Source organism: Aphidius gifuensis, linkage group LG3, assembly GCF_014905175.1.
Source record: "Aphidius gifuensis isolate YNYX2018 linkage group LG3, ASM1490517v1, whole genome shotgun sequence".
In the NCBI taxonomy this organism is placed as follows: Eukaryota; Metazoa; Arthropoda; class Insecta; order Hymenoptera; family Braconidae; genus Aphidius; species Aphidius gifuensis.
This window is the reverse complement of record NC_057790.1, coordinates 14,949,105-14,961,222: the sequence shown is the minus strand read 5'-3', so window position 1 is coordinate 14,961,222 and position 12,118 is coordinate 14,949,105. Positions and strand designations below refer to the sequence as shown.

The 12,118-nt window shown below is 28.4% G+C and overlaps 1 protein-coding gene and 1 pseudogene across 2 annotated transcripts in view; both read left to right on the top strand.

Moving 5' to 3' along the window:
* The window catches only part of LOC122852050 (glutamate decarboxylase), a 32,012-nt gene extending 20,216 nt beyond the window's left edge, over nucleotides 1–11,796 (top strand). For both annotated transcript variants that reach the window (XM_044151611.1, XM_044151612.1), the window contains 3 exons: nucleotides 240–389; nucleotides 8,797–8,991; nucleotides 9,081–11,796. In XM_044151611.1, the coding sequence (XP_044007546.1) occupies nucleotides 240–389; nucleotides 8,797–8,991; nucleotides 9,081–9,254 (519 nt within the window). In that variant the 3' untranslated portion in view covers nucleotides 9,255–11,796. The remainder of the gene's footprint in view (nucleotides 1–239; nucleotides 390–8,796; nucleotides 8,992–9,080) is intronic.
* On the top strand, nucleotides 8,570–8,689 carry LOC122853584 (annotated as a pseudogene).
* Nucleotides 11,797–12,118: the final 322 nt, after the last annotated feature.

The following is a 12,118-nucleotide window of genomic DNA, read 5'->3' as shown; positions in this document are numbered from 1 at the left end:
TACCAGGTTGGTTGCTATCGACCAAAAATTTCATCAGATGCGCAATGTTCGTACCCTTTTTCTCCGTTACGTAAACGCAAATTTACTCGATAATAATTCATCCCTATAGAATGCTTGTAATTATTATAAAATTTAATGTCTATTTAAATCGATTTTATAGAATTTATGACGGTATTAGTTAGGCTTAAGTTATGCTCTATACGATTAATTTTAATTATTTTTTTTAATTATTTTTTCAGGGATTACTCATTAGCTGTAATCAGATGTCTGCTGAATATCTGTTTATGACAGATAAACTCTACGATGTTAAATATGACACTGGTGACAAGGTAATACAGTGTGGTCGTCACAATGACATTTTTAAGCTTTGGCTGCAATGGCGCTCAAAGGTAATGAATACATAAATATTCTTGTGATTCTTTCAAAAATGATTAATTTATTATTTATTAATGACAGGCATTTTGTTATTGCAAAAAAATAGATTTAAACCGTACATGAAATTAACTTGGTTCAAGTTGTTAAAGACAGCTGTAATTGTGGCAAAAGAAAGATATTGAAAATTACTAATTGATAAATCAAAATATATTTTAAAAAAAAAGCAAAAGATAACGACAAGTGGTGTTCCCAAGCGGTTTTTTTTTTTTTAATAAAGTTTATTTTTTCTTTGGAGTAATACATGTTTGTTTCAGAGGTGAAAATGTAACTTAAATAAAAACCTTACATTAATTATATTGAGATAGAATTGTCCTTGATGACTTCTTCTTTGCTCCATCTGTTTATTTGCAAAAATATTTCGGATTATTCCTTTCGCTTTGTTTTATTTGAATTTAAAAAAGAAACAGAAGATTCTAATTATAATGTGGATGTATTGAAAAATTAATTGCTTCTAGTTGATCTAGAGCAAGATGTTAATAAAAACAATACCTTTCATCTCTTTATATTAAATTTAACTTAAAACTAGATACTATTTTTCTATTTACAATATTTACAAAAGAGAGGACTAGTGGTAGGATAAGGGAAGAAGGAGTAGGTGATATGTTGTTGCGTGGTATCAGTCTCTTCCTGATGTTGGTAGACATCTTATTTGGATAATTTCAGCAGTCTTGTCTTCAGCTTGTCAATATGTTTAGCACTGTGTGTTAACCACCAGTATTTTTTTGATAATATTCTATGATGATCATGCCAATCTCTTGTTGGCAATGCTTTAGAATATTTAAATTTTTCAGCATTTAGCTGTAATACATCATTGTAGGTCCATGTTATTTTTTTGTTTCTGCTGTGTCTTGACCAGTGATATATAACTGGAATATTGTTTTCATCTTGAATCAAGCCATCTGTGTCACAATTGATGAAATCTTGCGGAGTTAGATAACCACTGTTTCTTCTCTTTTCATAGCTACCAATGTCTGGTGTTGCTAATCTTAATATGACTTTATTTTCAATTTTTCTCATATTTGCTAGATAATCTCTAGTTAGTTTTATGGTAAAACAGTCGATACGTGGTATCTGAGCTCTCTCGTATAATATTTCATTACTGATTCTTTTTGTTATGTCATGTTCTTTTTTGAAGTTGATGTTAGTACAAGTGCGTAGACATCTTCGTTCAAACTTTCTGATTTCTTCGATTACTGTAGAACTTGTATTCCACCACACTGGGCAGGCGTAAGTAATAATTGGTCTTACTAACAGTTGATAGCAGATTAGTTTAGCAATTTTTGATAGTTTTTTATTGAAAAATATATTTGAGTTTGCTCTGAATGCATTGGTTGCTTTGGTTAGTTGTTTTTTTAGGTGTTCATCGAGTCTGATCATCTCATCAATATTGACACCAAGATACTTAACAGTTTTGCAATGTGGTATTGCTGATCTTGTTGAGGTACCAGGTTTATTTGCATAGACTGTAATCGTATGTCTTTTTGATCTGTTTACAGTGTTTACCGTTCTGTAAGATCTTCTAAACAGAATTGTTTGACATTTATCTGGATTGATGCGAAGGTTCCAAGTCATATAATTATCATTAATGTTATTCATTAAATGTGTTAACTTTGTTTCAATTACATCTGGTCTCTTATCGGCTACATATATAATCAGATCGTCAGCAAATGCGATGCTGTGAGTCATGTTACCAGGTACATTTAATTCAAATAAGTTTATTATTTCAGCATTAAATATGCTAAATAATATTGGAGAATTAACAGTTCCCTGTTGTAAACCTTCTTCAATTTTAAATGTTAGTGATGATTTATTTATACCATCGTGCACTACAAACTTTTTATTTGATATCATACTTTTTATCATGAGCGTTAAATGTTTTGGGAATTTTGCATTATTCAATTTATACAATAAACCATCTAGCCATATACTGTCAAATGCTTTCTCCAGGTCAATCAAGAGAGCACCTACCATTTTATTATCATGGAGATATTCATTTGTATCAGACAGTAATTTGTGTAGTGCATGTACAGTTCCATGTTTGTCTCTAAATCCAAACTGATTGTCGGGTATTATATTATTGTTATTACAAAAGTTAGTGATGTTTTGATTGATGATTATTTCTAAAACTTTACTTATTGCTGGAGTAAGTGTAATTGGTCTGTAACTGGTAGGTTTGCTTGGATCTTTGTCTTTTTTAAGTATTGGTATAACGTGCCCTAATTTCCAGTGATCTGGGAAGTAGTGTAAGTTAAGTACATTGTTGAACAAAATGGTATAATATTTTATTATTGTTTTTGGTAGGTGTTTCAGCACTATTGGTGGTATTGCATCAGGGCCTGAAGATGACTTATTTGGTAGTTTTTTCAAAATATTTTCAACTTGCTGTCCATTACAAAAGTATTTAAAACTTACTGGTGTCTTGTTTAAGTTTGTTGTTTTATTATTTATAATAACAGGATTTGTTGATTTATTCTTTTTGTTGAATGATGTTACCGTGATGTTATTTATTCTGTTGTTGTAGAACTCGTGATTTAATATTTCAGCGTATTCATTGATGGTTGATGTCAAGGTTGGTACTTTATTAAAATGCCTTGGCGAATTGATCATCTCATAGAAAGCGCCAATTGCATTCAATTTTTCAACTTTGTCTGTGAAAGTATATTCATTGTTAATTTTAATTGTTTTTGATAGATCAACATTCATTTTATCAAGTAAGGTTTTTTCATTTTCATCAATAGAGATAGTTTGTATGATATTGTTTTTTTTTTCTTGAAAGATTTTTTTCATGTCTGGAAAAAATGTGTTTCCATCTCTGTGATTGATCATTCTTATTTTGTTTATCCAATACTTGTTATTAGCTTTATCAATTTCACTTTTAAGTAATCTTTTTGTTTCATTAATTGTTTTTATAAGTTTTTTAACTGTTTTACCTTTGTCATTAGTATTGTTTTTCCTCCAAAATCTTAATAACTTTTGTAACTGTTGTTTTTCTTTTAATAACTGTTTTGTTTTTGTATTTGTGTATATATTAGTACAGTTTTGCTCGTAATGTTTTGGCACTATTTTATCAATTGAATTTTTGATGATTGTTTCTAGTTGTAATACGTGTTTATCTATTTCATCTAGAGATAAATTACGATTTGATGGAGGAGGAACATATACTGCTGAAGCTAAATGTTTTGTAAATTTATTCCATTTAGTCTTTTTAAACATCGGTCTATTATCAATAGAATTAACGAGTAAGTTGTTGTTTATATCATTTGGTAAGTGGACTGTAAATGAAATCGCCTTGTGATCACTATCATAGTCAAGTGTTTGTATTTTGTCATTATTATCAGTATCAATTTCAAGACGTTTATCAGCTAGACATATGTCAATGTAAGAACCAGATGCTGGTCGAGATGGTTCTGATGTTGTGTATATTTTCGTTTTATACTTGATTCCGTCTTGATTTTCCCATTTAGCCAATAGAGCTCCTTTAGTGTTGGTGCATTTGTCACCCCAATCTGTTCTTCTAGAATTTAGGTCACCTGCCATAATAAAATAATTATGCCTGTGATCTAAGCTCAATCCTTCAAATAATTTATTTATTTCATCAGTGTAAACGGTTCTGTTTACATGATTAGCATATGCACTGATTACAAAAAATTTAACATTCATTTTGTTTGTTATTTCAATTATGGTGTATTCTATTATTTCATTGTTTAATGATGATGGTTTTGTAATAATTTTGTAGTCAAATTTTTTCTTGATCATGATAGCAGTACCACCACTTTGTTTAGATTTTGGTCTGTCTGTTCTGATAAAATTATAGTCTTTAAATTCTAATTTGTGTTTGATATTTAATTTAGTTTCTGAAATGAGTAATACATCATGATTGTATTTTTCGGTAAAATTTACTAGCTCCATTCTTCTTGCTTTTGTGATGATGGAGTTTGCGTTTAATGCAGCTATATTTATTTTTTCAAGTTTTAGTGTTTTACTAAATTGTTTATTATTAATTTGTTTGTTGTTTGAAGTTTTTTTATTCATATTGTAATGGTTGATTTTCAAGTTTATCTTCGAGCTCATTTAGTTTGGCTGTTATTTTGCTCATCATTTTATTTATTGTTATAGTACATAATTCTTCAATTTTGTCATAAATTTGTTTTACCCAGTAAGGAGCTTTATCATTATTGTAATGTTCTTGCTCATTGCCAGATAAGTAATTATTGTTTTGATTTTGTGGTTGATGTGTTTGACGTACTAGTTTTGGGTACCTTTGTTCGTATTCTTGTTGTGGTTGTTGTCTTTGTTGTATTTGATTTTGGTTGTTGTTGATGTAGTTGTTACTGAATGCATTTGCATATGTTACATTTTTTGTTGTGTATCTGTTTATTTTTTCTATTTTTAGTTGTGTGATATTTTTATTTATTTTTATTTGGTCGTTAATTGATTTTTTTGCTAGTTTTATGTAATCACAACCATGATATGAAGCAGGGTGACCCATTTTTTTACAGTTAGCACAGAATAATGATGATTTATTAGATTCATTTGTAATTTTACAACCACCAATTTCATGTGATTGTCCACATTTAACACAGCGATAGGCCAGATTGCAGTTAGAACTGGCATGACCTACTCGTTGACATCTTTTGCATTGGAATATATTTGATTTTCTCAACTTTTCCCATTTTACAGGTTGGTATGCTACTGTTTTTATTTTGGTAAGAGGTTCAGTTGGTTGATCAGCCTGGATCTGTATAATATGATGATAAGTATTGGGGTATTTTTTATTAAAATTAACTTTGGTTATTTTGGTTATTATTGTTTGGTTGTCAACAGCTGCTTTCAACTCTTCCAATATTTCTGCTTCACTGAAGTTTCCATCATTGACTCCTTTGAGGACTAAGTTCTTTGGTCGTAATTCTCTTGGAGTGTACGAGAAAAATGGAATTTGTTTTTTTTGTAATACTTCTTTACACTTTGAGTGTGTTTTGGTATTTTTTGTTGTGATTGTTAAGTCATCATTGACTTTACGAAAAGTAATTTCATCTTTTAATATGCCACTGTCAGAACATGCTTTAGCACAGTGCCGTAACAAGGGGTGGGCAAGAGGGGCAACTGCCCAGGGCGCAGTGGAAAGGGGGGCGCACTTAGAAGCGCGTCACAAGAAAAAAAAATATTCTTTTTTAAACAATTAAAAAAAAAATTATATTTTCAGGAAAAAAATTGACTACTGTCATTTATGATCATTCAGATATTACATAAACATGATTGTCTTTCTGAATTTTGAAGTTAATTGTCCTCATTATTGTCATTTGTCGTTTAGAGACAATCGTCCTAGAACAATATTAAAAATGCAAAATAAGACGTAAAATAAAAAATATACTTAATAATTTGAATTGAAATTTTTTTTTGTTTCTTCTGACAACGGCCAAGACACGATCCTCTATACTCTAAAATTCTACCTAATTCTACCTATCATGGTAGAAATACACCAGGTATGGCAGTGCGCAGCCTGGTTTGGCCGCTGTGAATCGACCAATCAAAAGGTCGCCTTCTCGCCACAAAAATGGAAGACTTTATACGCGCGCGATACAAATTTGTTAAGAAAATTTTCAAGTTTTTTTTAAATTTTTCAAAAGTTATCATATTTATTCAACTAGATTTGGTATATTTTATAATGATTCACATACATCAATAATAAAAATTAATTATTTATATTAAATAAATGAATCCAAGTATAATAAATACAACACAACCTCTATTGTTTGTGGCATCAAAAAAAACAACAACAATGAAAATATTATAATTTATTTGTTAAACTGTCTTGATTTTTTTATTTTTTTGATTTTTTATAAAGATGCTCCACATATATTTATTAGTATTTACAACAATATGAAAAATAGTTGTCAAAACAGTATGTTAGAGGATCTTATAATAGAGATTGCGTGTTAGAAAGAAAAGCAAAACAGCTCGATGGCGCGTTGTTGATTGGTTGAAAAAAATAAGGCTGCGCAGAACGCGACGAAAAAAGCATGGACTACTGCCTGCTACTGCCATACCTGTAGTACTTCTACCATGCTACCTATCACTAACATCGTACTATAACCGACTTAACCACTAACGCCGGTTAACATGGACCGATTTTTATTCTGCTTGTATTGACTATATGCCAAAGGTTTGCCTATCCTTTTTTTAATTGACGAAAATTCAGATGATTATGGCAAATGGCTGAGAAATTAATTCAGATTACGAATTTATTTATTTGGTAACATCCTTTTCTTAGCAACATTTGCCATAATTAATTAATAAAAAAGCTATTGCCAATTTTTTTTTTTTTTTGTTTTTGTCTTTTTTAGCGCTACAACTTTTTTAGATAACATTTTTTAATTAAAGCCATATTTTTTCAGGAAAATTCATAAACAGAGAAAATCGGGCCGAAAAAAAAGTCATTTTATCTAAAAATTTTTCGAATAAAAAGTGTTAGTTTTGATGTAGAAAACGTTTTGGTGAAAAAAAAAAATGCAGTATCCATTTAAAAAAACTATGTTTATACTGGAAACTCCGCCATTTTGGATTTTTCGAATTTTTTTTTTTTTTTTTCTCCGTCCCCCTCCAAACCCTACAACTTTTACCTGAAACATTTTAGAATTTGTGCCATATTTTTTTAAGAAAATTCATTGATAAATTAAAATGGGACTCTCGGTATTTGGTTACATTCTTTCCCTAGATACATCCCTAGATAATTTATTAATCAAAAAGCTATTGGTGACTGTTGCTAAAGATTGGATGTAACCAAATAAATTATTTCATTATCTAGATCAATTTCTCTGCAATATTTTCTATAATACAATAGAATCATTGTGCCAAATTAATTGTATCTTCAATAGACTTCGATGACACAATTTTTCAGCGACAACGCCAGAAGACAGAAACTGTTTTGATTTTGTAATGATTCATTCTTCATCTATATCACTTTTAAAATATTTTGTCTTTTATATTATTATCCACAACAATTTTTATTTAAAAAAAAAAATAATTTCAATATATTCTGGCGGTTTTGCTTGTTATATATATTATTGTTAAATACACCTAACAAATGATTTTTTTTTTATATATTATATCGATAAAAATAGGGCGCAAAATATAATTTTGCCCAGGGCGCAAAAATTCCTTGTTACGGCACTGCTTTAGCAAGTTCTTTGATGTTGTTGTAGCCCATCACTTCAATAGGCGGTGGTCTTATTTCTTTTCTTGTTGTTGGTGCATTTGTTTTCTTTTTTTCATTATTATTTGTATTTTCAACAGCTGTATCAGTTGTTGTATCTGTCTCCATGTCTTGTGTATTAATATCAAGTGGTTCATATTGATTCATATGATTTGGGATAGCTTCGTCATCAATATCAGGTTTACGTGCTTTTTTTGTTTTTCTTGGTGATGTGAATCCATCACTATCGACCAAGGTCAACTTACGTCTTGTTGAGTTTGATTGCCCAGCTGTTATTTCTGCATCTTGACTTGTTTTGGACCTTTCTTTTTCAAGAAGTGCTTTTATGATTTCTTGGTCTTTTCGAGCGGAGTACGGTCTTCTTGCAGATGTCTCTAATATTTTTTTTATTGCTTGACTACTAATTTTATTGTTCATGAAACTGTTGTTAGCCATTGTGAGGTTATGTCCTCTGGGACAGCCCTCGGCTATATCAAATGTAGGTCTTTCACTTATTGTTTTTGTTTTTTTTATCACGTTTAACGAAAATTAAACTTATTTAAAACTAATTGAAGCATAAATTAATAAAATGTTTGTTGTTTTTCACTCACTATTAATTAATTTATTGATGCAAAAAAATAATGCCAACGGCATCGTGGTTCCCTGGTCACCCATTCAGTACGCAACGGCGACTTCAGTGATCAGACGAGAACTGGTATTTTCATCGTGATATGGTCGTTATCTGAAAATTTAATACTCCAAACCATTTATCACCAGCTTCTTGACACTTTTTTCCATGTAATTTGCATGTAGTAAATACAAAAGTTCGATCAGACCTGTTTATATCTAAGTCGGATCCAGTTTTTATATTTGTTCTATTCAATTAACCTGGTAATATGTAAAAAAGCTGGGGATAAATGATTTGTAGTAACTGAATCTTCAGATAACGACCATATCACAATGAAAATACCAGTTCTCGTCTGATCACTGAAGTCAAGCATCGTTGAGCGTGGTTTAGTACCTAGATGGGTGAACGCTTGGGAACACCACGTGTCGTTATCTTTCTTTTTTGAAATCGTTGATTAATAAATTAAAAATCTAGTTCACCGTATTCAATAATTCAATGTCAAAAAAAAATTGTGCAATTTTTAAATCAATTAATACTTTAGGGAACTGATGGTTTTGAAAAACACATGAATCGATTGATGGAATTAACTGAATACATGGTTAAACGAATCAAGGAAATGTCTGATAAATTTTACTTAATTCTCGAGCCTGAATTAGTGAATGTTTGTTTCTGGTATCTTCCAACACGAGTTAGAAATATGCCTCACAGTTCACAGCGAGAAAGCATACTTGGCGAGGTAATAATCATATTGACAAATTCATTAAGAATACATCAAAGTAAACACATAAAATATTTATTCCTATCTCTTTTAATTTATTTCAACAGATTTGTCCAATCTTAAAAGCACGAATGATGGAAACTGGTACCTTGATGGTCGGTTATCAACCAGATGACCGCCGTCCAAATTTTTTCCGAAATATCATCTCCAGCGCAGCCGTTAAGGAAAGTGACATTGACTTTTTATTGACAGAAATGGATCGACTTGGTCATGATTTGTAATTTAGTCAATAAAATAATATTTTAAGGCTTCCCTGGAGACAACCATGAATATTGAAATAACACATAATCAAAAGAAAAAAAATATTAGTAATATAAACTATATAGTTTTGAAGCATTTGTTATTTTTCAATTGTATCATATATAATTTTAAATATAGATAAAATTGAAAAAAAAAACCACTGCAAGAAAAATTTATCGAAAAAGAAAGTTTTAGTCAAAATAAAAAAAAAACGATTCACTTTTTGTTTGATTCTTAATGAAAGTTGGCTTAGGTAATCTTACAAAAGTGAAAATATATAAATACATAAATTTCAAATATATATAAAGTTATAAAAATAAAAAAAAAAAAATTTACTGATAATCCATATGGTGGTTCTCAGTCATCAAAGTCCATATAAATAAAAAAAATATGTATTTTCAAAAATAGAAGATAATTAAAATTGTCATGAAAAAAACATTTAGAAAATAATATTCTGAGATGTGTTGTTGTACGAAGCGAGCTGGCTCGTTCGTGAATGAAATATTTTGCGAATAGGGAAAAAGAAATAATGAATATCACACCTGAGATGTGCAATAATTGTTGAAGATAAATGATAATAATTAATTTGAAAAAAAAATCGCAGTGACATATCACTAATTAAATATTCCATTGTATAACTGCAAAATTTGAGTTATCCAGTTATTACTCTGTTAGTATAGCCAAAGAATAATTATTTCAATATTCAAATGTCTAATATTTAAAATCGTGAAAGTATATATGTCTACTTTCAGCAGTATGACTACTATTAGTTAAAAAAAAAATACTCTTTTTTTTTGTTGAAGTTTGAAATGATATGTAATTTATTTATTAATAATTGATGGCTATTTATTATTACCTGAAAAAATAGAAAAAAAATTAATTTGATATTTAAAAAATTAGGAATAATCGAAAAATGCTTGTCGGTAATTTTTACAATATTAAATTATATCTATCAATTGATGAAAAAACAATAAAAAAAATACATAGGAAAATAAAAATTATACAATGTACATTGATGGAGTTCAATTTAAGTTGTTTTGTTTAACTAATTATGGGTTTAAACATTATAAATTAAAGTTAAAAATAGAATATATATGTGTAGATGGGCAATAAGAATATATCAGTGTCAATTCGAGATCTCATAGATGGTGATCGTTAAACGTATAAATGTCGCATAATAGATCAATCAAATGATACTATAATAATTAAACAATTATTTTAATTAATTACTTTTATAGTTAATTATTCTGACATTAAAGCAACACACGAAAAATTATGAAAGGAAAGAAAGATAAAATTATTTATAAGAAGAAGATTGTTTAAGACAATGATGTATTTTCTTTTTTAAAAATCATTATCGCTTAAAAAAACAGATACCTGAGTGAAGATAAAAATATTGAGGAGATATATTACACAAATATTAAATCTATGAAGAATTTATAAAAAGAATAAAATGATTATTCTGGCTACGTTTACAAAAACTGGAAAAAAAAGTTAAAATATTATGAAAAATGATGATATTTGATTTTTTTTTTTTTTGCTAGAAAAGCCTACTGTTGTTGAAAAATAAAATAAAATGAATTTTAATTCGAAATGACAAAGTTTTTATGTAAAAATAGATACTCATTTCAATAACTGTTACACAGAGTTGACACTATTGCCGGACAATATCAATTCATTCATGATTTTTAAATGATAATTAATCCAATTGAATATTAAACTAATTGTATAAAGTATTTGTTTTAATTTAATTTAGAAATATTATTATCTTACGTTTTGTTATAAATGTTACTCGTTTTTTTTTCCAGTAAAACAATTTATTCATTTTATTACTATTACTATTATTAGTCTCTAATTGAGATAAGTTATTAAAATTTTTTTTTATTGTGCTAATTTTATTATTTTTTATATTGAAGCCAAACTTTGTTCGTAATTTTTTTTTTTATTAAGACTGTAACTAAATGAAATACGCAACATTAAATACCTTTTTTTAACAACTACATCGTATGAGTTAATTAATAAGAAGTTAAAATTAATTAGATAAAATGTTATCAAAATCCAAAAAGAAACTGGATTAAGCAACAAAATCTCATGTCTTCCATTCAATAAGAGATAGATATATAAATACATATATTTTAAAAAAATAATTATCAAAATTACTAATACTAACACTATTAGTGAACCTCGAGTCAATGTTGATGTTTGATATACCTATATAGTTTCAAATAAATAATATAAAAAAAAGAGATTGTCCAGATCGTCCGATATGAATATAAAAAAAGTTACCGATCCGTATAATAATATAAAAATGATGATACATCAGGGATAATTGATAAATAAAAGTTATTAATCGAAAAAAAAAAACAGTCAAAGATAATGATAATATGAAATTGTGGTATTTTGTTGTCTTGTTAAATGTTCATTTTAATAATAACACCATCTAATTGTATACTGTATATCAATGTCTAATAAAATGCTGTTACCCTATGAATAAAAATTTAAAAAAAAATGTCAATATTATTGGTAATTATTATTTTTAAATGCATGAAACAAGATCAATTTTCTAAATGACTTATCATATGTATTGTTGCCTACCTCCTTATCAAGATGCTATAAAAAATCAAAATATCAATTTGGTATTTTGATATTTGTTTTCACGAGTAATACAAAAATAAAAAAAGATCTGCCCTGACGGAAATGACAAGAGTTGATTTTGGCGCTTTTACAAGAACGAATCAATAGCTATCACAGAGCAAATTAAAATTGATATTACAGAACCCCTAATTATAATATAAATCATCAAATACGATAATAAAATATTAATATAAAATTTTACGGAGTGATA